The sequence below is a fragment of the Elephas maximus genome, chromosome 2, assembly GCF_024166365.1.
Source record: "Elephas maximus indicus isolate mEleMax1 chromosome 2, mEleMax1 primary haplotype, whole genome shotgun sequence".
Classification (NCBI taxonomy): Eukaryota; Metazoa; Chordata; class Mammalia; order Proboscidea; family Elephantidae; genus Elephas; species Elephas maximus.
In genome coordinates, this window is record NC_064820.1 from 101,292,508 (window position 1) to 101,317,136 (window position 24,629).

Sequence of the window (24,629 nt, forward strand, 5' to 3'; positions counted from 1 at the left end):
ACAGGATATCGCTTTAGTAGTAGGGCTGAATTGGCCCTAAATAAAAAGCTATGCTAGACCTACCATTTCAAAAATTAAAAGTGAGCTTCAAAGAAGTGAAAACTAACACAAATAACATAAATGACTGCCAGAACAAATTCCAATACTCTTTGAAAGAATACCAAAAACAAAACCAAAAAAAATTTATCACCAAATTTTTCTTTAAAGGAACACCACAAAATCCAGCACCCAATAATGTGAAATCAACAATGTCTAGCATCCATACAAAATTACTAGGCATGCAAAGCAGCAGAAATATGATTCATAAGTATGAGGAAAATCAACCAATAGAAAGAGACCAAGGAATACTAAAGATAATGGAATTAGCAGGAAAGGATGTTAAACATCTATTTCGATATGGTCCATAGGTTCAAAAAGGTAGAAAAAATATGAACATAGAAGATGCATTTCAAACTTCTATACATAAAAATACCTAAAATAAAAAACACGGCGTAAGGCATTAACACCAAATGTGATTACAAAAGGTGAGATCAGTAAGTTTTTAGAAATAGCAATAGAAGTATCTTAGATATAGCAAAATAAAATACAGAGAGAAAAAATAAAAAATAGAGCATCATTGACCTGTGGGACAATGTCAAGTGGTCTAACAGATTTTAAGTGGGGTCCTGGAAAAGGAAACTGGTATTGGGGACAGGAGAGAATGGGGGAAAAAAAAAACACTTTTTTAAAAAAATGGATAAAAACTTCTAAGACCACAAATTCATGCAGAATAAACATTACAGAAACCACAAAAAGGTATACCATAATTAAATTGCTCAAAACAAGTGATAAAGACAAAATCTTAGAAGTAGCTAGAAAGAAGGCATATTACATACACAGGAACAAAGAATAAAAAACAGCTTCTCAGAAGTTATGCAACCCAGAAGAAAACAGATAAACTCTTCCAATTACTAAAATGGGGGAGGGGGGAGGGGGGTCTACCAACCTAGAATTTTATACCAAGCAAAACTATCTTTCAAAAAAGAAGGTGGAATAGAGTTTTTCAGACACACAAAAGCTGAGAGAATTCATCACCAATAAACCTGCACCACAAAAAAAAAAAAAGATAAGTACCTCAGGCAGAAGGCAAATTATAGTCAGAAATACAGATCTACACTAAGAAATGAAAAGCATCGCAAAAGGAAAACATATGAATAAAGGCATTTATTTCTTATTGTTAAATTTCTTTAACAGGTAATGATGAAACAGGGGCTATCACTATAGACTATACAACCATTAAAAGAAAAATGAGGAATTGTACCAACAACTCTACATATAAATTAAACAAATGGCTCAAGCTTTTGAAAACCACAAACTGTCAAAACTCATCCAATCTAAAATAGACAATATGAATAGTTCTATGACCATAAAAGAAATTCAGTTTTTAATTAAAAAGCTTACTCCAAAAAAATCTCCATGCCAATAACATTTCACTGGAAAATTCTAACGAATATTTGAACTATGACCAGCACCAATACTACACAATATTTTCCAGAACATAAACAGGAGAGAACAGGAGGCCAGTATTACCCTGATACCCAAACCAGACAAAGACAGTACATTGAAAAAAAAAAAAAAAAGATGACTCTCTCATGGACCAGAAGGCAAAAATTCTCAACCAAATATTAACAAATCAAACCCAGCAATATATTAAAAAATTAAACACCACAATGAAGTGAGGTTTAGTCCAGGTACACAGAGCTGGTTCAATGTTGTTGTTGTTGTTGTGTGCCATTAAGTCAATTCCGACTCATAGCGACCCTATAGGACAGAGTAGAACTGCCCCATAGGGTTTCCAAGGAGTGACTGGTAGCTTCAAACTGCCCACCTTTTGGTTAGCAGCCTGAGCTCTTAATCACTTCGCCACTAGGCCTCCAGTTCAATATTAAAAAGAAAAAAAAAATAGCAATCAACCATACGAATGAAGAAAAATCACAATCATTTCAACTGATGCAGAAAAAGTATTGAGAAAATTAAACACCCATTCATTAAAAAACAAAACAAAAAAGAAAAAAAAACCTCTCAGTGAACAAGGAATTGAGGGAAATTCCGCAACTTGATAACGAGCATCTACAAAAAAACCTACAGCTATTATCATACGTAAGAGTGAAAAACAATGCTTTCTCCCTAAGACTGGGGACAAGGAAACAATGTCCATTCTTAACACCCTTATTCAACACAGTACCGTCCTACTCAGGGGAAAGGTTAGTCCAGAGGACTAATAGACCACAACTATCATAGCCTCCACCAGAGTGAGTCCAGCACAACTAGATGGTGCCTGGCTACCACCACCAACTACTCTGACAGGGATCACAATAGAGGGTCCCAGTCAGAGCTGGAGAAAAATGTAAAACAAGATTTTAACTCGCCAAAAAAAAAAAAGACAGACAGACCAGGGTTGCTGGTCTGACAGAGATTAGACAAACCCCAAGTGTGTGGCCCCCCGACCACCCTCACAGCTTGGTAACAAAGTCACTCCTGAGGTTAACCCTTCAGCCAAAGATTAGATAGGTGCATAAAACAAAATGAGACTAAATGGGAACACCAATCCCGGGGGCAAGGACTAGAAAGCATGAGAGGACAGAAAAACTAGTAATGCAGAACCCAAGGTCGAGAAGGGGACAGGGTTGACATGTCATGGGGTTGGCAGCCAATGTCACAAAACAACATGTGTATTGTTTAATGAGAAACTTGTTTGCTCTGTAAACCTTCATCTAAAGTACAATTAAAAAAAGAAAATAGTACTGTCCTAGCCAGTACAACAAAGAAAATAAAAGACATAAAGATTGGAAGGGAAAACAATAAAACTGACCAATTTGCAGATGAAATGATTGTCCACCTAGAAAATTTCAAGGAATCTACAAAAAAAAAAAAAGGTAACACAAAACAAAACAGAAAAAAAATCTCCTAGAAGTAACAAGTAAGTTCAGCAAGGCTGCAGGATACAATATCAACACTCAAAATTTATCACATTTTCATAAGCCTATATTCACAAGCACATTTTCATAAACATATGGAAACCAAAATTAAAAAAACAACATCATCTGCAATCATGCCAAACCAATGAAGTACTTAGGTATAAATCTACTAACACATGTATACGACTTACATGCTAAAAACTACAAAACACTAATGAAAGAACTTTTTTTAAAAAGATCTAAATTAGATCTGGGTCTGAAGCCTCCATATAGCAAAGATACCTTTCTCCCCAAATTAATTATTGGTTTAATACAATTATCAAAATCCCAATAAAAATTATAGATATAGACAAGTTTATTCTAAAATTTATATGGAAGGGCAAAGGACCTCGAATAGCTAAAATAATTGTGAAAAAGAATAAAGTGGGAGAAATCACTGTAACCAATGTATGTTAGTTCCTGTTGAATCAGCTCTGACTCATGGCAACCCCATATGCAACAGAACAAAACGCTGGCCAGTCTTATGCTAACTTCCAACTGTTGGTATGCCAGAGTCTATTCCTGTGGACAATGCATATTCTGAGTGCCTTCCAACCCACGGGGATGTTCATCTTCCAGCACTATATAGAACGATACTCTGTTGTGATCCATAGGGCTCTCACTGGCTGATTTTCAGAAGTAGATTACCAGACCTTTCTTAAACCTGCCCACCACGGGTGATCCTGCTGGTATTTGAAATACTGGTGGCATAGCTTCCAGCATCATAGCAACACACAACTTACACAGTTCATGAACTGACAGATGGGTAGTGGTACTGTAGCTACCCAACAGCTACAGTAATCAAGATATTGTGGAAGTGGTGGAGAAACAGATCAATGAAACAAAACAGAGAACCCAAAAACAGGTGCATGCAAATATGCCGAACTGATTTTTCACAAAGTATGTAAAAGCAATTCAATGAAAGATAGTGTTTTTCACAAATGATGCTGATGCAACTGGACATCAATAGACAAAATATGAACCTCAACCTAAGTCTCATAACTTATATAAAAATTAACTCAAAATGGATCATTAATTTAGATGTAAAACAAAAAAGTATAAAACATTTAGAAAAATTGTAGAAGAAAATCATCAGGACCTAGCGCTAGGTGGAGAGGTCTTAGTCAAGATACCAAAAGCATGATCTATGATCTATAAGAGAAAAAAAAAAAAACTGATAAATTACATTTTATCGGAATAAAAATTTTTTGCTTTATGGAAGATCCTGTTACCAGGACAAAAGACAAGCTACAGCCTTGGAGAAAATATTTGCGAAGCACATATCCGACAAGGATTTGTATCTATAACATATAAAGAACTCTTAAAACTCAACAGTAAAAACAAATAATCCATTTAGAAGATGGGCATAAGATATAGTATTTCACCAAAGAGGAGATAGTGATGATAAACAAGCACATGAAAAGATGTTCAACATTATTAATGAGATATCACTACATACCTAATAAGATAACTAAAATAAAAAACAGCAATAATGCCAAATGCTGGTGAGAATGTAGAGCAAATGAATCTCACATACATGGCTAGGGAAATATAAAATGGTACAGTTTGCTCTGGAAAATAGTTTGGTAGTATCTTATAAAATTAAAACTGCACTTTACCATACGACCCAGCAATCGCATCCTTAGGCGTTTAACCTGAAGACATGAAAACTTGCACATGACTGCTCACGGCAACTTTATTTGTAAGAGCCAAACACTGGAAAGAACTCAAACGTTCTTCAACAGTTGAGTGGTTAAACAAACTGATCATTGTCATCGTTAGGTGCCATTCTGTTGGCTCTGACCCACAGCAACAGTATGTATAAAAGAATGAAATGTTGCCCGATCCTGTGTCACCCTCACAGTAGTAGTTATGTCTGAGCCATGACTGCAGCCACCGTGACAACTCATCTCGTTGAGGGTCTTCCTCTTTTTCACTGACCCTCTACTTTACCAAGCATGATACATGTACCTAACTGATACATCTATATTACGAAATACTACTCATCATTAAAAAGGAACAAACTATTAATACACGTAACAACCTGGACGAAACCCTGGTGGCGTAGTGGTTAAGTGCTACGGCTGCTAACCAATAGGTCGGCAGTTCAAATCTGCCAGGCGCTCCTTGGAAACTCTATGGGGTAGTCCTACTCTATCCTATAGGGTCACTATGAGTCGGAATCGACTCGAAGGCAGTGGGTTTTTTGGTTTTAACAGCCTGGATGGATCTCAAGGGCATCATGCTTATTGAAAAAAATTAATCTCAAAACGGTTCTGTCTTATATCCTAGAGAAATAAGAGCCTTTACACGAACAGATATATGCACACCCATGTTTACTGCAGCACTGTTTACAACAGCAAAAAGCTGGAAGCAACCAAGGTGTCCATCAAAGAATGAATGGATAAATAATGGCATATTCACATGATGGAATACTACGCATTGACAAAGAACAGTGATGAATCTATGAAACATTTCATAACATGGAGGAACCTGGAAGGCATTATGCTGAGTGAAATTAGTCAGTTACAAAAGGACAAATACTGTATAAGACCACTATTATAAGATCTTGAAAAACAGTTTAAACTGAGAAGAACACATTCTTTTGTGGTTACGAGGTGGGGAGGGAGGGAGAGTGGGGCAAGTTTATTTACTGATTAGATGGTAGATAAGAGCTACTTTAGGTGAAGGGACTGACAACTCTCAATACAAGGAAGGTCAGCACAACTGGACTAAACCAAAAGCAAAGAAGTTTCCTGAATAAACTGAATGCTTCAAAGGTCAGCAAAGCAGGGGCAGGGGTTTGGGGACTATGGCTTCAGGGGATATCTAAGTCAACTGGCAAAATAAAATCTATTAAGAAAACATTCTGCATCCCACTTTGAAGTGTGCAGTCCGGGGTCTTAAAACGCTAGCAAGCAGCCATCTAAGATGCATCAATGAGTCTCAGCCCACCTGGATCAAAGGAGAATGAAGAACACCAAGCTCATAAGGTAATTATGAGCCCAAGAGACAGAAAGGGCCACATGAACTAGAGATCACATCATCCTGAGACCAGAAGAACTAAATGGTGCCTGGCTACAACTGATGACTGCCCTGACAGGGAACACAACAGAGAACCCCTGAGAGAGCAGGAGAACAGTGGAATTCTCATAAAAAGACCAGACTTAAAGGGCTGACTGAGACTAGATGGACCCCGGCGGCCATGGTCCCAAACCTTCTGTTGGCCCAGGACAGGAACCATTCCCGAAGCCAACTCGTCAGACGTGGATTGGACTGGACAATGGGTTGGAGAGAGATGCTGATGAGGAGTGAGCTACCTGCATCAGGTGGACACTCGAGACTACGTTGGCATCTCCTGTCTGGAAGGGAGATGGGAGGGTAGAGGGGGTTAGAAACTGGCAAAACGGTCATGAAAGGAGACACTGGAAGGAGGGTGAGGGCTGACTCATTAGAGGGAGAGTAAATGGGAGTATGTAGTAAGGTGTATATAAGTTTATATGTGAGAGACTGACTTGATTTGTAAACTTTAACTTAAAGCACAATAAAAATTATTAAAAAAAAGGTTCTGTCTTGAAATGACAAAACCACAGAGATGAAAAATGTATTAGTGATTGCTAGGGGACAGGGATGGGGGTCATGACTATACAGGAGTAGCACAAAGGAGTTCCTGTGTACCAAGTACTTCTGTGCCTTGACTGTGGTCATGGCCACACAAATCAATACATGGGATCAAACTGAACAGAATTACACACACATACAAAAATAAGTGCATGTAAAAACTGAATAAGGACTGCAGTCTAGTTAACAGTATTGCATCAAATTGAATTTCCTAGATTTTTTATTTTACTACAGTCATATAAGATGTCACCATTAGGGGGACGCAGGTAAAAGGCTTCACAGGAGTCTATGTACTATTTTTACAACTTCCTGTGAGTCTGTATTTATTTGAAAATAAAAATTTTAAAAAGTAGTGGAATGTTTGTAGCAAAAATAGTAGCTTAATATTAGGTTTTTAACAAATGTAAAAGTAAAATGTATGGGAAAAAAGCACAAAGGAAGGGAAGGGGGATTTAAGTATATTGTTGGGAGGTTACTGAACTATATGTGAAACAGCATAATATCATTTGAAGGTAGATTGTAATTCATTAAAGATGTAGATTGTGAATCCTAGGGAAACCATAAAAAATATAAAACAAAAGGTATAGTTGATAAGCAAATTGTAAAGAGAAAATACAAAAATTTTTAAAAATTGTCAAAACTCATAAAACTATACAATACAAAGTGAGCTCTAATGTAAACTATGAACTTTACTTAATAATAATGTATGAACATGGATTCATATTATAACAAATGAACCACATTAATGCAAAATGCTAATAATAGGGAAAACTGAGGGGGGGAGTGGAAGAAGATATATCAGAACTCTGTACTATCTGCTCAATTTTTTTGGTACATCTGAAACTGCTCTAAAATATAAAGTCCAGTAATTTAAAAAATTAACCCAAACAAAAGCAGGAAAACAATAAAAACAGAATGAAGAACAGATACAACAGCTAAAACAAGTTTCAACATGTTCAAACTATACTCAACAATGCAGATAACTACAAAAATATAAAGGTTCTAAACACTCCAAGTAAAAGGCAGAAACCGTCAGTTTGGCTTAAAAACCAAGACTCAATTATAAGATGGCTACAATATAAAGATACAAAAAAAAGATAGAAGTAAAAGGAATGAAAAACATATAAGCACTAAGAATTAAATCTGGAGTAGCTACATTAATATTCGAAAAAGTACACTTCAAAAAGAAATGCAATAATATCAGGGTAAAAAAGGTGAATTTAATGATACCCAGTGCCGTCGAGTTGATTTCGACTCATTGCGACCCTATAGGACAGAGTAGAACTGCCCCACAGCGTTTCCAAGGAGTGCCTGGTGGATTCAAACTGCGGACCCTTTGGTGAGCAGCCGTAGCACTTAACCACTACGCCACCAGGGTTTCCAATTTAATGATACAAGGGTCAATTCATCAAGAGGACATAACAATACTGAAAGTGCAATTACCAAATAACAGAGCTTTTAAAAAATTGAGAGCAAAAACTAATTGAACTGGAAAGAAAAATAAAACCACAATTGTAACTGGCAATTTCAACACTCTTTTCACAGTAATTGATAGAGTAAGTACACAGAAAATAGGTAAGGGCATAAAAGATTTGAAAAACTTTTATCAAATCAACCTAATTGACATTTACAGGACATCCCACCAAAAACCACAATTTACACATAGATCATACTCTGGACCATAAAACAAATCTCAATACATTTTAAAGGACTGAAGTCACACAAAGTACTTCCATAGAGACAATGTAACTAGCCTAGAAATCAATGACAAACTATCTTGAAAATTCCTGAGTATTAGAAACAAAATAACACACTTCTTTAAAGTGGGTCAAAGAGGAAATAGAAAGGGAAATGAGTAAATATTTTGAACTGAGTGAACATTAAACCATAACATATCAAAATTTGTGGAATGCAGCTAAAACAGTATTTGGTGGAAAATTTATAAAATTAAATGCTTACGTTAGAAAGCAAGGAATGTCTCAAATGATATAAGCTTTAACCTTTAGAAACAGGAGATAAAAAAAAGAACAAATAAAAGTAAATGGAAAGAAATTATAAAGATAATAACAGAAATCAATAAAATAGCAAAGAGAAAGGATAGGGAAAAAAAGCAATAAAATCAAAGGTGGTTTCTTGAAAAGATATATATAGCCCATCTTTACTGATAAACTGATTAATGTATAACCAGAGTGATATGCAAAAGTGGAGGAAAAAAATAAGTTACCAGTATTGGACGAACAGACATTAAGAGAGTAATAAAGGAATATTATGAAAATTTTTATGCTGACACATGCGGCAACAAAGATGAAATAAACAAGCTATGCCACAAAACAGAACTGAAAGAAATAGTTCCCAAATCATTTTAAGAGGCCAGCCTTACCCTGATACCAAAACCAGACACAGACATTCAAGCAAAGAAAATTATAGAAACATACACCTCATGAACACATATGCAAAAAAATTCTCAACAAAACTTCAGCAAATAGAATCCAACAATATATAAAAAGAATAATATATCACGTCCAAATAGAATTTATCCTAGAACACAAAGCTGGCTTAACAGTTGCAAATCATTCAATGTAATTCGCCAAAGCCTAGACTCCTGGCTTCAGGTTCCTGGCTGCAGACTGGGTTTAAATCTGCTCCAATATGTTTCTCACCCTCTTTAGACTTGTGGCTTTGTGAGGTATGGTCTTTTCATGGAGAGTGGCAGGGGCTCAACAGCTGACATACCAGACCACACAGGCACTATAATAATCCATTGGTCTAAGCAAACCACTTAACTTAGTTCAAATCTTTATCAATGAGGCTGGGTAACACACTGGGCTCCAAAGAAGAGAGAAGTAATATTTTCTGAACAATAATCAAGATCATAAAAACTCATTGCCATCAACTCACAACCCTATAGGACAGAGTAGAACTGCCCCATAGGGTTTCCAAGGAGCGGCTGGTGGACTCAAACTGCCGACCTTTTGGTTACTAGCTGATTTCTTAACCACTGTGATCATAATAATTCAATATTAATGTCCATTAATATCCAGAAGAATTTTTATTAAAGGCACTATGGCAAAAAAAAAAAAAACAAAGTGTAGGCATTATTTAAAGATGGGAGGGAGGGGGCCCAAAACAAATCCAACTGAATTAAGAAAATGGTTACAGAACATGCTTCTAGAAGTCCAAAAAAAAACTGGATTCAACAAATCAATAAGAGCCAATAAGCAAACTAAAAACCTGTACAGTAAAGTAGCAAAATGAAAAGTATTCTTTTTTAAAAAATGGAAGGACTGGCCCTTATAAAGACATTTGCACTGCCAGAAGAGATTAGTGTTTGACACATAATATGCCTCCTTTAGTGGTAACAGTCATCATCATCCTCCTCACCACCCGAGTTATCACCATTATTATAGTGAATTAGTTTACTTTCTTCCAGAATGCCCTGTTTTATCTCTGTTTGTCTTGAGTTTTATCTGCCATTTTTTTGACCACTGATATAATCTAATAGATATTCCAGCCATTTATCCTATTACCTGAAACACTTTTTCATTTATGAAAAATTAAGTCATTTTCAAGTATGTAGATCTTGCCATGTAAACCTGAAACCCTCTAATGAATAGCAAGTCAATGATAATCATCAGTTCACTGTATAACAACATTTTATGCATCAGAGCCCACTTCTGAAGAAATTCAAGAATAAAATTGTTAGGTACCTGTCTTCCTGTTGTAGGGATAAAGTTTTGTTGAGTTTGCCAGTTTGTTCTAAAATATAATTTAACTATATATCTGTCATTTTGTTTTCTAATATTTCTAACTTGTCTTCTTTATTAATCTTTACAGACCTATGTGCACTAAGCATTAAAATTCCTTTTGTACAGATAAAGAAAAATATACAGAGATGTTAAGAAATCTGCCTAGGGTTACAAATTGGTAAGTGAAAAACCTGAGTTTGAAACCAGATCCTTCTACCTCTAACTAACCAACTAACTAACCCATTGCTGTTGAGTCGATTCTAACTTGTGGTAAACCCACTTGCGTCAGAGTACAACTGTGTTCCATAGGGTTTTCAATGGCTGTAATCTTATGGAGGTAGATCACCAGGCCTTTCTTTCACGGTAAGGTTGGGTAGATTCAAAACCAACCTTTTGGTTAGTGCTCGGGTGTAAACCATTTGCTCCACCCAGGACTGATGCAGAGTCTTCTACCTTCATTGTATTCCCTCTAAAATCAAGAAAATCAGTCTGAACTCTTACATACTACTTGTAGGAGTATAAACTGGAACCACAACTTAGGAAGCCAAATTTTCACATTATCAAATAAGGCTGAAGATACACGAAGTCTGCAACCAAGCAAGTCTTTCACACACATTCCTTGTCCTCTCCTAAATCATCCGTTCTTCTGAGTTTGCTAGATCATTCCCATCAGCATACAAGCACACAGTAAAATGTTCTAAAGGGATGTCTATATCTGTCTCCAATTCCTCCACTTCATTCTCTACTCAAGTCTTCCAATCAGGTTTTCATTTCAATCAATTCTCTGAAACAGCTCTTTGTAAAGGTCACTATGACCTCCACATTGTCAAATCCAAAAGTAAATTCTCAGCCTGAGTCTTACCTGACCCATCATCAGCATATCACTTAATTACTCCCATTTTCTTCATTTGGCATTCAGGATGTCTCTCTCATTTCTGGTTCTCAGTCTATCTTACTAGAAACTAATTTTTAGTCTCTTTTTTTGGTTCCTCCCGATGTTCCTGATCCTAAAAGTTGAGGTGCCCCAGGGCTCAATCTTCAGACTTCTCTTTTCTATCCACATTGACACCTCAGGGGATGTCAATTAATACCATTACTTTAAACACTGTATCTATGCTAATGAGGCCCACAATTTTTATCTCAAGCCCAAACACTATCCCCAACTCAAGATTCAACTTCTCCATTTTAATATTTAAGAGGCATTTCAGTTTAAAATGTCTAAACCTTAGTTCTTGTTTTCAACCACCACCACCATTCTACCCCCTGCTTTTCCCACATACTTCATAATCTAATTCATGACACTAAGCTTACAGCTCTTTAGGCTAAGAACCTTTAGGATCATTTTAGTCTCTTCTCTAACATTCCATATCCAATCCATTAGCAAAACTGTCATCTCTTCCTTCAAAACATATCCAGGATCTGTCCATTCCTCATCATCTCCTCTACTACTACCCTAATCCAAGCCATCCTCATCTCTCACGTTTATAAGATTTGGTCTGAAAAAAAACAAAGAATGAACTGTTGTAGTTATTTCCCATTTTTGTAGGTAAGGGCTAGTTACACGATCACACTGACAGATCATTATCCATAAAAGCAGGGAAAAAGTGAAGCCAAACTGAGCTAAGGAACTGGCAGCTTTATCCTGTATATGCTTTAGACTTTCATGAAAAGAAATAGAGGAAGTAAGAGGAGAGATTCCTGAGATATCTTTATTATCCAACCTGGCAAACAAGGGTAGGACAAAAACTAGGAATTCAGAGAAGAAGCCACAGCCAAGACTGTATGGGGCATCACCTACGTATCCTGGAACTTCTGAAGACCAGAGAGACTCTACGATGAATCAAGGAAAAGAGAATTCTATCATTTAACATAGCTGGCATCAATACAATTAGAAAACCCATTAGATATTTTTCCACCATCAAATAAAGTAATTGCAGGACCCTGCACAGGTTACATAGACAATGTGATTTGGGCTAAGTCACTAGACAGTTAAATAAAAATACGCAATAATCAAGAAAACTTACACCTCAACAGTGGACAGTTCCCTTAGGAGCAAAATTACTTTAAATAGCAATTTTTTTTTTTTTTAATCTAAAACTCGAAATTCCCTATAGTGTAATGTGCCTAAGAATGCCTGAGGCAGATTTCTTCTAAAGTGTTAACATGGAGGGCATCTCATGAAATATCCCTAGTGCCAGTACTATAGAGAGAGAATACAGGGACAGGCGGATCATTATCCTAACCCAGTATGACGTTCCAATCTGCAAAAATATAGTAAGGGCTCTTGATTCAACAGACCTATAGCGTTAGCTTTACCACTAAATACATGACCTTCAATAAGAACATTAAAAATGCTTTCAGCTGTAAAATTACATGATTCTGTGATTTATTTACTGAGTACATGATACATCTAAGACACAGAGATAGTTGCTGTGAGAGCTACAAACAATTACAAATAGCTTAGGTACCGATATTCTTATTTTAGAATTGGAGTACAATTGAACGGAATGTCATTTAAATATTCCTGTACCTTCATTAGGAACAACGAAAATATCCTGAAAAAGCAAATTAAGTATGTACCTTTCAGTGCTGTGGACTTTTCTTTTTCATCTGGACCTCCCTGCTGGATTTGTGCCATACTTATCCAAATTGGCAACAAAATTAAAGAGCTCAAGGAAATACACATCAATCTTCAGAAGACAGTCTAGAATGAATGAAAGCAATAAATTAAGCTCTACTCAAATCCTACCTACTCCATGAGAACTTCCTAGATCCTCCCCATCAGGATTAATCTCTATCCTGACTTTCCACTGTGCTTTGTTGATGTCTACACTATAGTACTTATCATAGCCTGCCTTGCATTTGAGTTATTTATGCATTTGTCTGGGTCACCTAACAGATTACAATGCCCAGGAAGACAGGCATCAAGTGTTTGCCATCTTTGTCTCTTTTGTGTCACCTAACACAATACTTTATACATATAGATACCTAATGTTTGCTGAATTGAAATTAGCCAAACTTTCTATTTAGTTTTAGTTCTCTATGACCTAACATTAAAAAATATATATATATATATATATATATATATATATATATATATACACACACACACACACATACACATATCTTCAGGTAGTCTCAAATTATTAATTAAAAAAATAAACTCCTAACTATATGCTATATACAAGATCAGAATGCCCTCCTCCTGGAGTATGCAGATTGTCAGAAGGAGAAAAATACATAAATACAGAAAGTACCCACGGTGTAGTTTAAAATACGACTTTAAGGAAAAAAAATCATCCTTTCAAAAATGAAACTGTTGATTTCAGTGTCTGGAAGCCACACTATAAATTGTAATCCAGGAAACAATCATACTATAAGTCATAATATAAATTATGATTTCTTAAAATCTAATTCTGTTCCCCTTTGGCCAAAGGGAAGGCGTTCAAACTATAAATAGATGGCTTTTCCCCAGGTGTCCACAAACAGTAAAACAAACCACTACTCCTGAAGTCTTAAAAAACTAAAAAAGGCAACACATTCAATGAAACTAACTTATCAATTTACCCCTAACTACTGATGAAATCATATAAAAACTACATTCATGACAACAGCAAAAAAAAAAAAAAAAGATAAGAGTACTTCTTTGAGGAACCCAACTGATTTGCTACACACAAAGCAAATTTCAGTTTATGTTCACAGACACATTTTACAACTATCCTTAAAAATTGAGGTATGTTTATAATCACCAGAGTATAGCAGAAAATACATTAAAAAAAACTAATAGTGAAAGTAATACATATTTTTAAGTTACAAATGCTCGAAAAGATTCTAAATCAATGCTGCCCTTACTTCAACTCCTACTGCAGGTGGTGTGGGTCTGCCACTAACTAGCACTGTGCCCCTGACAAAGTATTTAACTTCTCCATGGATGGTACAAACGTTTGTGCCTGTCTACTAACCTACAGGTTGGCAGTTTGAATCCAACCAGCAGCATTGCGGAAGGAAGGTCTGGCGATCTGCCTCTGTAAAGACTATAGCCAAGAAAACCCTACAGAGCATTTCTATTCTGTGACACATGGAGCTGCTACAAGTCAAAATCGACTTGATGGAAACGGGGCTTTTTGGTTGCAGTTAGTGGTGCCTCATTTTCCATATCTGTAAAATGGGAATGACAGTCATGCTTCCCTGGCAGTGTTACAGTAAGGACTGAAGATGACAGCAAGTATAAAACATTTAGTATAGTGCCTAGTCCATAATTAAGTGCTCAACATACATTAGCCTATACTTTTTAAATTACTATTGTAAATGTATCCTAGCTTTACCTACTTCTGTTGTCTGGAGCAAGTAACTTAGTATCCAAAATCTTCAGTTTCCTCGCTTATAAAATGTGTAAAACCCACTGCTGTCCAGTCAATTCTGACTCATAGCAACCCTACAGGACAGAGTAGAACTGCCTCATGGGGTTTCCAAGGCTACAATCTTTACAGAAGCAGACTGCCACATCTTTCTTCCGTGATAAGATATACAACGTATTATGCAATAGTGGTGAAAATTAAAAACTATACAAAATGTGAAGAACTGATCACTGCTACTATTAGCAGTATTATTGCCACTCAACAGTGTGAGGTTTCCTAACAGGAATAACTGGAACAGGAGACTATTTTTTACTAAGAAAACATTTTCGCTTTGCATGTAAATAGCTGCTATTTTTCTTTTGTGAATAGGTAACTTAAAGCTCTGAAAATTCCACATGAATAAAATGTGTCTATAGTCCTGATGGCATAGTGGTTAAGTGCTATGGCTGCTAACCAAAAGGTTGGCAGTTCGAATCCACCAGGCACTCCTTGGAAACTCTCTATGGGGCAGTTCTACTCTGTCCTATAGGGTCACTCTGAGTCGGAATTGACTCGACGGCAATAGGTTTGGGTTTTTTTGGTTTTTATAATCCTTCCAGAAATATATCCCAGACTACAGGGTAGACAATGTGTAAGACCCTGGGACTGCAAAGGTGAGTAAAACAGGCATGGTCACCGTCCTACGAGGGGCTTACTTTCTGGCTGCCAAATCAAATTGCCAAAAAGCTACAGGCATAATATAAAAGACCCAGACTGATGATTACAGTGCTGTTATAACAATATCTGTAAGGGATATCTACTTACATTCAGGAATTAGTTTTATCTGTCCAGTCCCACAAGTGTATGCACAAGTTTCACTGGCAACTCCCTATTACAGAAATTAAAGGAGCCCCCCAAACCAAAACCAAACCCAGTGACGTCCAGTCAATTCCAACTTATCGTGACCCTACAGGACAGAACAAAACTGCCCCACAGGGTTTCCAAGGCTGTAAAATCTTCATGGAAGCAGACTGCCACATCTTCCTCCCATGGAGCAGCTGGTATATTTGAACCACCAACCTTCAGGTTAGCAGCCAAGTACTCTAACCACTGAGAAACCAGGATTCCTTAAAGGAATCCCAGGGTGGTGCAAATGGATAAGCACTCAGCTACTAGCTAAACGGTTGTTGCAAATGTGTAAGCACTTGACTACTAGTTGAAAAAACACTAGTTGAAAGGTGGTGCAAATGGGTAAGGACTCGACTACTAACCGAAAGGTTGACAGTTCAAACCCATCCAAAGGTGCCTTGGAAGACAGGCCTGGCAATATGCTTCCAAAAGGTCCCACCAACCACTGCCGTCGAGTCGACAGCCTTGAAGACCCTATGGAGCAGTTTTACTCTGCACACATGTGATCAACATGAGTCGGAATCTACTCAGAGGCAATTAATAACAGCAGCAGCAGCAATTAAAAAGAAATGTTCACAATAATAGAGTCCACATGATGTCCTTTTCTAACAACTTCACAATTAAATTAACCATCTTCAGGGGACTTCTTGCATGTTTCACTTTATCCCTCTGTCAAGTCAATATTTTTTCTAAATATAAACCATTATTTTTCATTGGCCCTAAATTGTCTGATTCCTAAACATAACAATTTATGCAATTATATCACTGTGACTATTTTAAGAAACTTAAAACTATAAATTTATCTTTGGTGCTAGAGTCATTTCAAGGTTTATATTTTAAAGAATCATTTTCAGGATTCCCAAGGTATCAATAATCATTACCCTTATTTTATATGAGGCAACCTAAACACATACAGAGTAATTTGCTAGGGTGATGATGTAAGTTAGGAGACTACTAATTACTATCTGTGACCCTAAACCTTATAGTAGCAGATGCAAAGCAGGTAAGCAAAAGCAATTTGCCTGTGGCGCTCTTATTCACCATGTTAGATTTTGTACTCTCTTGAGTTATTTTCTGTGGCTGTGGCACAGCTGGTGAAGCTAAATCAGGAACATTATAAATTCTCAATTTAGTTTTCCTAATAAAAATTCAGAGTTATAACCTGCATGACCACAGATAAACACTACTGAAAATGCAGCCAGCAAGCTGTTTGATACATCTGATATACATTAATATGTGCACTCGACATAGTTTATTTGGCATTATCTGATGGAGGTTAGGTTATAGGGAATAAAGCGGTGGAAGGTTTTTACTGATGTGAATTGGGACACAGTTGACATGTTGTACACTTCATGATAACCAATGCTGTTTAAATATGGTTTCCTAGAAATGGTTACAGTATAAACTAGATTCAAAACATCTCACTTTGTGATTTCATTCTGTGAACTACACAATTATCATATCTTCTTTCCTTCTATGATTCCAACAGAGAATCCACCATGTATAAATAAAGCTATAAATAACTTGTCATGTGTAATCTTTATCCAGACATCATTTAAAAACATTAAACAGTACAATATTTCTTAGTTGTCCTGTTTGCTCAAAATGATATGAACACTTATACACAGAAAGATACACAGAAGCCTCAGTTTTTTTTTTTATGTTTATTTTTAAGCAAGTACTAAATAAGAACTATATATATAATTTGGCAACAGGTTTTTCCACCTCACACTCTGAATGTAACCCTGAAAGTACAATATATCATAGGAGAAGCAAAACTGGGTAATTCCCTGGGACTGGTCTGGTTCTAGTCTGGCCCCAAAGGGCTTACTAAGTCGGGCTCTGGAAATTCAGCTCAAAATAGGCCAATAGCAACTGAAAGTACAGTAAAAGAATCAGTACCAGAGATTTGAGAGGAAGCAAAGGACCTACCCAAATTACAGCTAAAATACCAATGTTTCCAGAAGTTGCTCCTTATCCAAGGGTTAGTTCATAAAAACATTGGACAGTATACAGTTCTGAGACTATATTGAGAAAAATGTATTTGTGTGTGTGTGTGTGTGTATGGACAAACATCTGGCACTGGGGGAGGGGATGGAGAATGAGGGCATCAAGCTGGAGCAGACATGGAACACAAGCCCAGGAAAATATGGGTTCTTGGTGATTAGCCAACAGTAGCTTCTACATGAATGTGATTTATATTTGAATCATAGTTTAGCTCAGACCAGAATTACCTGGTTCCAATCCAAGCCTATCCAAATTAATTCCTTAGTTTCCCAGGCAAAGTGACATAATAGGTTCAAAATCTAGGTTTTTAATCTCAGTTCCACCACCTCGTAGCGGAGTAACCTTGAGAAAGGCACAGCTTCTTGAATCTAAGTGATAAGGATAATAATGAAAACAAGAGTACTTACCTTTGCGGGGATATCATGAAGGTCATATGAACAAATGTAGATGTAAACATTTTGCAAACTACAAATGTCTTTACAAATAGTAGTGATCCACATAAAATCAGAAATAATTGAGTTCCAATTAATTTGTGCTCAGTGGTACCAAAAACAGTCAAGCCACCATGAAGGAGAAGTTTTTGATGTGTATCACTAGGATACATTCAATGAGCAAATAATAAGGCCTACAATAAACACCTGTAGAGTTGAATTTGGTTTCCAAGATTATGAATTTAAATCACTATTTTTATATATTTCTTTCTAAAACTTATTGAAATGTGTGTCTCAAAAAATGGTCCAAACATGGGTTCCACCTTCATTTAGATGAATGCTTTGCCCAAAGAAGAAGGCTGTTCCAATTATGTATTTCCTAAATGCACACACTGGTCACAGGAGCACCTGATTCTTTCACACCCATTATCATATCGGTTCATCACCACAGCTGGTAAGGGCAGGCGGAGCTGATAAACCCAAAAAACCAAACCCATTGCCATCCAGTCAATTTCAACTCATAGCGACCCCATAAGACGGAGCAGAACTGCCCCACAGAGTTTCCAAGGAGCGCCTGGTGGATTTGAACTACTGGCCTTTTGGTTAGCAGCCATAGCACTTAGCCACTATATCACCTGGGTTTCCAGAGTTGACAGTACCTGCACTTTACAGAGATGAGGCACCTGGGGCTAAGTAATCTGACTAAGGATCTCAAATGATAAGAGGTGACTAGAATTGTAACTCTGGCCTTCTGACTCCTGGTTATGAGCTCCTTCTATTCTGCCATGCTGGCAGAGTCAAACTACTCAACTTCACTAGAAAAAACAATTCCAAGTTTCTTTATCCTATAGAAAGTTTACACTCTCATGTACTAATTTATATGTCAAGATGTAATACAATTTGGAGTTTGGGCAAGTTTGAGGTAGTTAATTAATATTTATAGACTAGAATTGTCAACCAAAATTGTCTCTGTCTTTTTGGTTAGCTATTCAGAATGAGGACTGATAAAATTACTCCCTACCATTTCTCACAATACCTTGATAAATCAAACACCTAAAAGAAACAGCAAATAAAAAGATTTAAAAAGAAACTTATATTGTACTACTGTGTCTTTTTAACAGGTTCTAAACTTGGTAGGTTTCAAAATTTTTTTGTATAGCCAAAACACAGAAACTTAGCAAGGCTAGGATAACCTTAGAATGTCCACAAAACAATGCTAAAAATGAAGTTAAGAAATTAAAGACTAAGACAATATTTAATTCTGAAGTCCCTCTCAAGAGAAAAAAAAATAAGTAGTACAGGTAGCCCCCAGCTTACAAGGTTCCATTCCGACAACTCCAGTGTAAGTTGGTTCTGATAGAAGTAGAACGCCTCATTTTTATTTTGGCTTTCATTATTATTGCCTTTTATTATCATTATCTTCATAAATCTCATCTTTATCTTTAGGGGTTAGAAATATTACAGATAAACTTATAGATATATTTTAATACATACATAAAAAAAGAAAATCATAGAAATTTACGAGGAAGAAAAGTTGGACAATGCTGGCATTTTGTCAGTTGTGGCAATAACTCGAGCCTTATGGAAGGCTCGAGAATGGGAAGGTGTTTCTAGTTAGAAAATCAGAGCTGTCTATATGGTCCTTTCTCTTTTCCTTCATATATTTCATGGTAACATCTCACTGTTTCCGAATCTGCCTATCGTCTTTAGCAAAATGATCAGCATTTGGGCACATGTTTTCAAGCAACTGAAGAGTCTGATTTAGTTCAGAAAATATTCCAGCTAATTCTTTCATTGTAAATTTTTTTGACTTCTTTCCTTTCTCTTCCTCATATTTCTTTCTTCTTTAGCATTTCTTTCCTCTGCTATATTAGTGTTTTGAACAGTAAATCATAATACTGAACTTGTGAGAGTAAACATCTGAGAAAGATAACACCAGCAAATTATGTACTACAACATTTTACATTAAAAAAAAAAAAATTTTACATAGGACGTAATAATAAGATGTCCAAAAAAAAAAAAAAGATGGTCCTAAGTGCACTTTGTTGTAACTCAAGTACATCCTAAGTTGGGGACTACCTGTATTTTATTCATTTTTCATAATAAACCCAAACCCACTGCCGTCGAGTCGATTCCGACTCATAGAGACCCTATAGGACAGAGTAGAACTGCTCCATAGACTTTCCAAGGAGCGCCTGGCGGATTTGAACTGCTGACCTCTTGGTTAGCACTTAACCACTACACCACCCGGGTTTCCATTTTTCATAATAGGGAGCAGAAATGGTAGAGCTATAGTTGAGGACAAACTTACTTTCAAAAAGAAGAGTTAATGCTCAAAATTTTTAAAACACAGAATATGCGAAACAAATAGTACCCATTGCTGCTGAGTGGATTCAAATTCATAGCAACCCTATGAGTCGAATATAAATTTCATATAAGCTATTTAAGAGACTTTAATTCTACGGGAAACATATACAATAAAATATAAAAAATATTAACAAAACTCCATAACTCCAGGTCAAACTGAACAAGCAGAAACTATCTCATAAGATTCAAAGCAGTTAATACCCTGAACGAGCAGCAATAACATATTTGCAAAACCAGCATCAAATTTTCTCATTCCATACACATGCTCACCAGTACCCCTGCTAAACTTTGCAACTCAAAATTCAACTTAGAATTAAAAAATATAATACACATACAGCAGACACCAAGGGGCACCACCCAGATCCTGCTTAGAGGGGAACTTGTGGCTCAGTTGGAGGGTGTGTAGTCAGCAAACAGTACCCAGGTGTCCACTACTTCGGGTCTGCTTTAGGTGCAGAGAGTCACACCTCACTCAAGGTTACACCTTTACCCTGTCAAGCCTCATCCAGTGACTGAGCTAAGTGGGAATATAAAAGCCCAGCCCTTTTGACCTAATGCAGTTCCAAGGGGCAATATCTGCTCCAGAGCTCGCCATCAAGTTGGTCGAGGCTTTTCCAAGCTTGTGCGGCAATTCGATTTCTCCCTGTGACAAATCCTAACCTCTGCCTTCCTTTCACAAGTGTTGATCTCTAATAAAAGAGAAAAAAAATTTTTTTTTTCTTTTTCAATAATAAAGTGCACCCCAATTCTGTCTCAGCATCTGCTTCTGAAAAGTTCAAGTTATAACAATGTACTTTTCTGAATGTTTTGTTCTGAAAGTTAAAAAAATTTCTGCTGTTAAGAGACAAGATGTATCCAAAATATATAAAGAACTCTTAAAACCAAACAATACATAGACAAATAACCCAATTAAGAAATGGGCAAAGAATATGAATAGATATTTCTTCAAGGAAGATATACAAATGGCCAAAGAGTGCACCAACAGATGCTCAACATCATTAGGTATCAGGAGATGCAAACCAAAACCACAATGAGATACCACTTCATACCCACTAGTACGCATATAATCAAAGACAACGACAATAACAAGTTTTGGCGGGAATGTGAAGAAATCGGAATCCTCATACATTGCTGGTTGTAATGTAAAATGACACAGCCACTTTGGAAAACAGATTGGTAGTTCTTAAAATGTTACCACACGACCCAGTAATTCCACTTCTAAGTATATACCAAAAAGAACTGAGAACATATGTCTACACAAAAACTTGTACAAGAATGTTCACAGAAGCCAAAAAGTGGAAACAACTCAAATCTCCATCAACTGATGAATGAATGAATAAAATGTGGTATATCCATGCTGCTATGGATTGAATTGTGTCCCCCAAAATTTATGTTGTAAGTCCTAACTTCTGGTAGCTATGAAGGTATATGGAAACAGGGTCTTTGAAGCTGTGGTCAGCTCATTAGCCTAAGGTCATACAGGAGTAGAATGAGCCTAAGCCAGTATGAGTGGAAGCCAAGCATTATGTAAGCTTTTTGTACATCACAGTGCTCTAGTCCAGCTTGTTCAAGTTCTCTGTATGGGGGGTTCTCTGACAATGGTAATTTGCCTTCTTGTCAGTCACTGTCCCTTGCACATCTCTTACTATAAGAATTTGGTCAGAAGCCTTAATTCACTGCGGGCATGATTCAAGTAATCCCCGTCCACATGCGACCTAGTAGCACTCCAATCTCACTCAATTTCTAACAAGAATTAAAACTTGGTAATAATTGCTTTATTATTACTACTATTTTGACAATTATGAACTAACTGGTCCCCATCATTATATGTTGTTGTTGTTGTTAGGTGCCGTCGAGTCGCTTCCGACTCATAGCGACCCTGTGCACAACAGAACGAAACACTGCCCGGTCCTGCTCCATCCTTACAATCGTTGTTATGCTTGAGCTCATTGTTGCAACCACTGCGTCAATCCACCTCGTTGAGTGTCTTCCCCTTTTCTGCTCACCCTCTACTCTGTCAAGCGTGATGTCCTTATCCAGGGACTCATTCCTCCTGACAACATGTCCAAAGTATGTAAGACGCAGTTTCGCCATCCTTGCCTCTAAGGAGTATTCTGGCTGCACTTCTTCCAAGACAGATTTGTTTATTCTTCGCCAACACCACAATTCAAAAGTGTCAACTTTTCTTCGGTCTTCCTTATTCATTGTCCAGCTTTCACATGCATATAATGTGATTGAAAATACCATGGCTTGGGTCAGGCGCACCTTAGTCTTCAGCGTGACATCTTTGCTCTTCAACACTGTGATGAGGTCCTTTGTGGCAGATTTGCCCAATGCAATTTGTCTTTTGATTTCTTGACTGCTGCTTCCATGGCTGTTGATTGTGGATCCAAGTAAAACGAAATCCTTGACAACTTCAGTCTTTTCTCCCCTGATCATGATGTTGCTCATTGGTCCAGCTGTGAAGATTTTTGTTTTCTTTATGTTGAGGTGTAACCCATACTGAAGGCTGTGGTCTTTGATCTTCATTAGTAACTGCTTTTTTCAGGTCCTCTTCACTTTCAGCAAGCAAGGTTGTGTCATCTGCATAACACAGGTTGTTAATGAGTCTTCCTCCAATCCTGATGCCCCATTCTTCTTCATATAGTCCAGCTTCTCATATTATTTGCTCAGCATACAGATCAAATAGGTACAGTGAAAGAATACAACCCTGACGCACACCTTTCCTGACTTTAAACCAATCAGTATCCCCTTGTTCTGTCCAAACAACTGCCTCTTGATCTATGTAAAGGTTCCTCATGAGCACAATTGAGTGTTCTGGAATTCCCATTCTTCGCAGTGTTATCCATAGTTTGTTACGATCCACACAGTCGAATGCTTTTGCACAGTCAATAAAAACCAGGTAAACATCCTTCTGGTATTCTCTGCTTTCGGCCAGGATCCATCTGACATTAGCAATGATATCCCTGGTTCCACATCCTCTTCTGAAACTGGCCTGAATTTCTGGCAGTTCCCTGTTGATATACTACTGCAGCTGTTTTTGAATGATCTTCAGCAAAATTTTGCTTGCGTGTGATATTAATGATATTGTTCTATAATTTCCACATTCAGTTGGATCACCTTTCTTGGGAATAGGCACAAATATGGATCTCTTCCAGTCAGTTGGCCAGGAAGCTGTCTTCCATACTTCTTGGCATAGACGAGTGAGCACCTCCAGCACTGCATCTGTTTGTTGAAACATCTCAATTGATATTCCATCAATTCCTGGAGCCTTGTTTTTTGCCAATGCCTTCAGAGCAGCTTGGACTTCTTCCTTCAGTACCATCGGTTCCTGATCATATGCCACCTCTTGAAATGACTGAATATTGACTAATTCTTTTTGGTATAATGACTCTGTGTATTCCTTCCATCTTCTTTTGATGCTTCCTGTGTCGTTTAATATTTTCCCCCATGGAATCCTTCACTATTGCAACTCAAGGCTTGAATTTTTTCTTCAGTTCTTTCAGCTTGAGAAACGCCAAGCGTGTGCTTCCCTTTTCGTTTTCCATCTCCAGTTCTTTGCACATGTCATTATAATACTTTACTTTGTCTTCTCGAGAGGCCCTTTGAAATCTTCTGTTCAGTTCTTTTACTTCATCAATTCTTCCTTCTGCTTTAGCTGCTCGACACTCAAGAGCAAGTTTCAGAGTCTTCTCTGACATCCATCTTGGTCTTTTCTTTCTTTCCTGTTTTTTCAGTGACCTCTTGCTTTCTTCATGGATGATGTCCTTGTTGTAATTCCACAAGTCGTCTGGTCTTCGGTCACTAGTGTTCAATGCATCAAATCTGTTCTTCAGATGGTCTCTAAATTCAGGTGGGATATACTCAAGGTCATATTTTGGCTCTCGTGGACTTGCTCTGATTTTCTTCAGTTTCAGCTTGAACTTGCATATGAGCAATTGATGGTCTGTTCCACAGTCGGCCCCTGGCCTAGTTCTGACTGATGATATTGAGCTTTTCCAACGTCTCTTTCCACAGATGTAGTCAATTTGATTTCTGTGTGTTCTGTCTGGTGAGGTCCATGTGTATGGTCGCCGTTTATATTGGTGAAAGAAGGTATTTGCAATGAAGAAGTCGTTGGTCTTGCAAAATTCTATCATTTGATTTCTGGCATTGTTTCTATCACCAAGGCCATATTTTCCAACTACTGGTCCTTCTTCTTTGTTTCCAACTTTC

At 37.1% G+C, this 24,629-nt stretch overlaps 1 protein-coding gene across 7 annotated transcripts in view; it reads right to left on the reverse strand.

Moving 5' to 3' along the window:
* The window catches only part of FAM172A (family with sequence similarity 172 member A), a 497,808-nt gene that overhangs the window by 434,163 nt on the left and 39,016 nt on the right, over window positions 1-24,629 (reverse strand). For 6 of the 7 annotated variants that reach the window (XR_007515229.1, XM_049867961.1, XM_049867951.1 and 3 more), the window contains exon 2: window positions 12,944-13,067. The exons of the other annotated variant lie outside the window; for it this stretch is intronic. Coding sequence is in view for 5 of the 6 variants with exons in the window: in XM_049867961.1 (XP_049723918.1) it covers window positions 12,944-13,049 (106 nt within the window). In the remaining variant the exon portion in view is untranslated. The remainder of the gene's footprint in view (window positions 1-12,943; window positions 13,068-24,629) is intronic. 7 annotated transcript variants of the gene reach the window in all.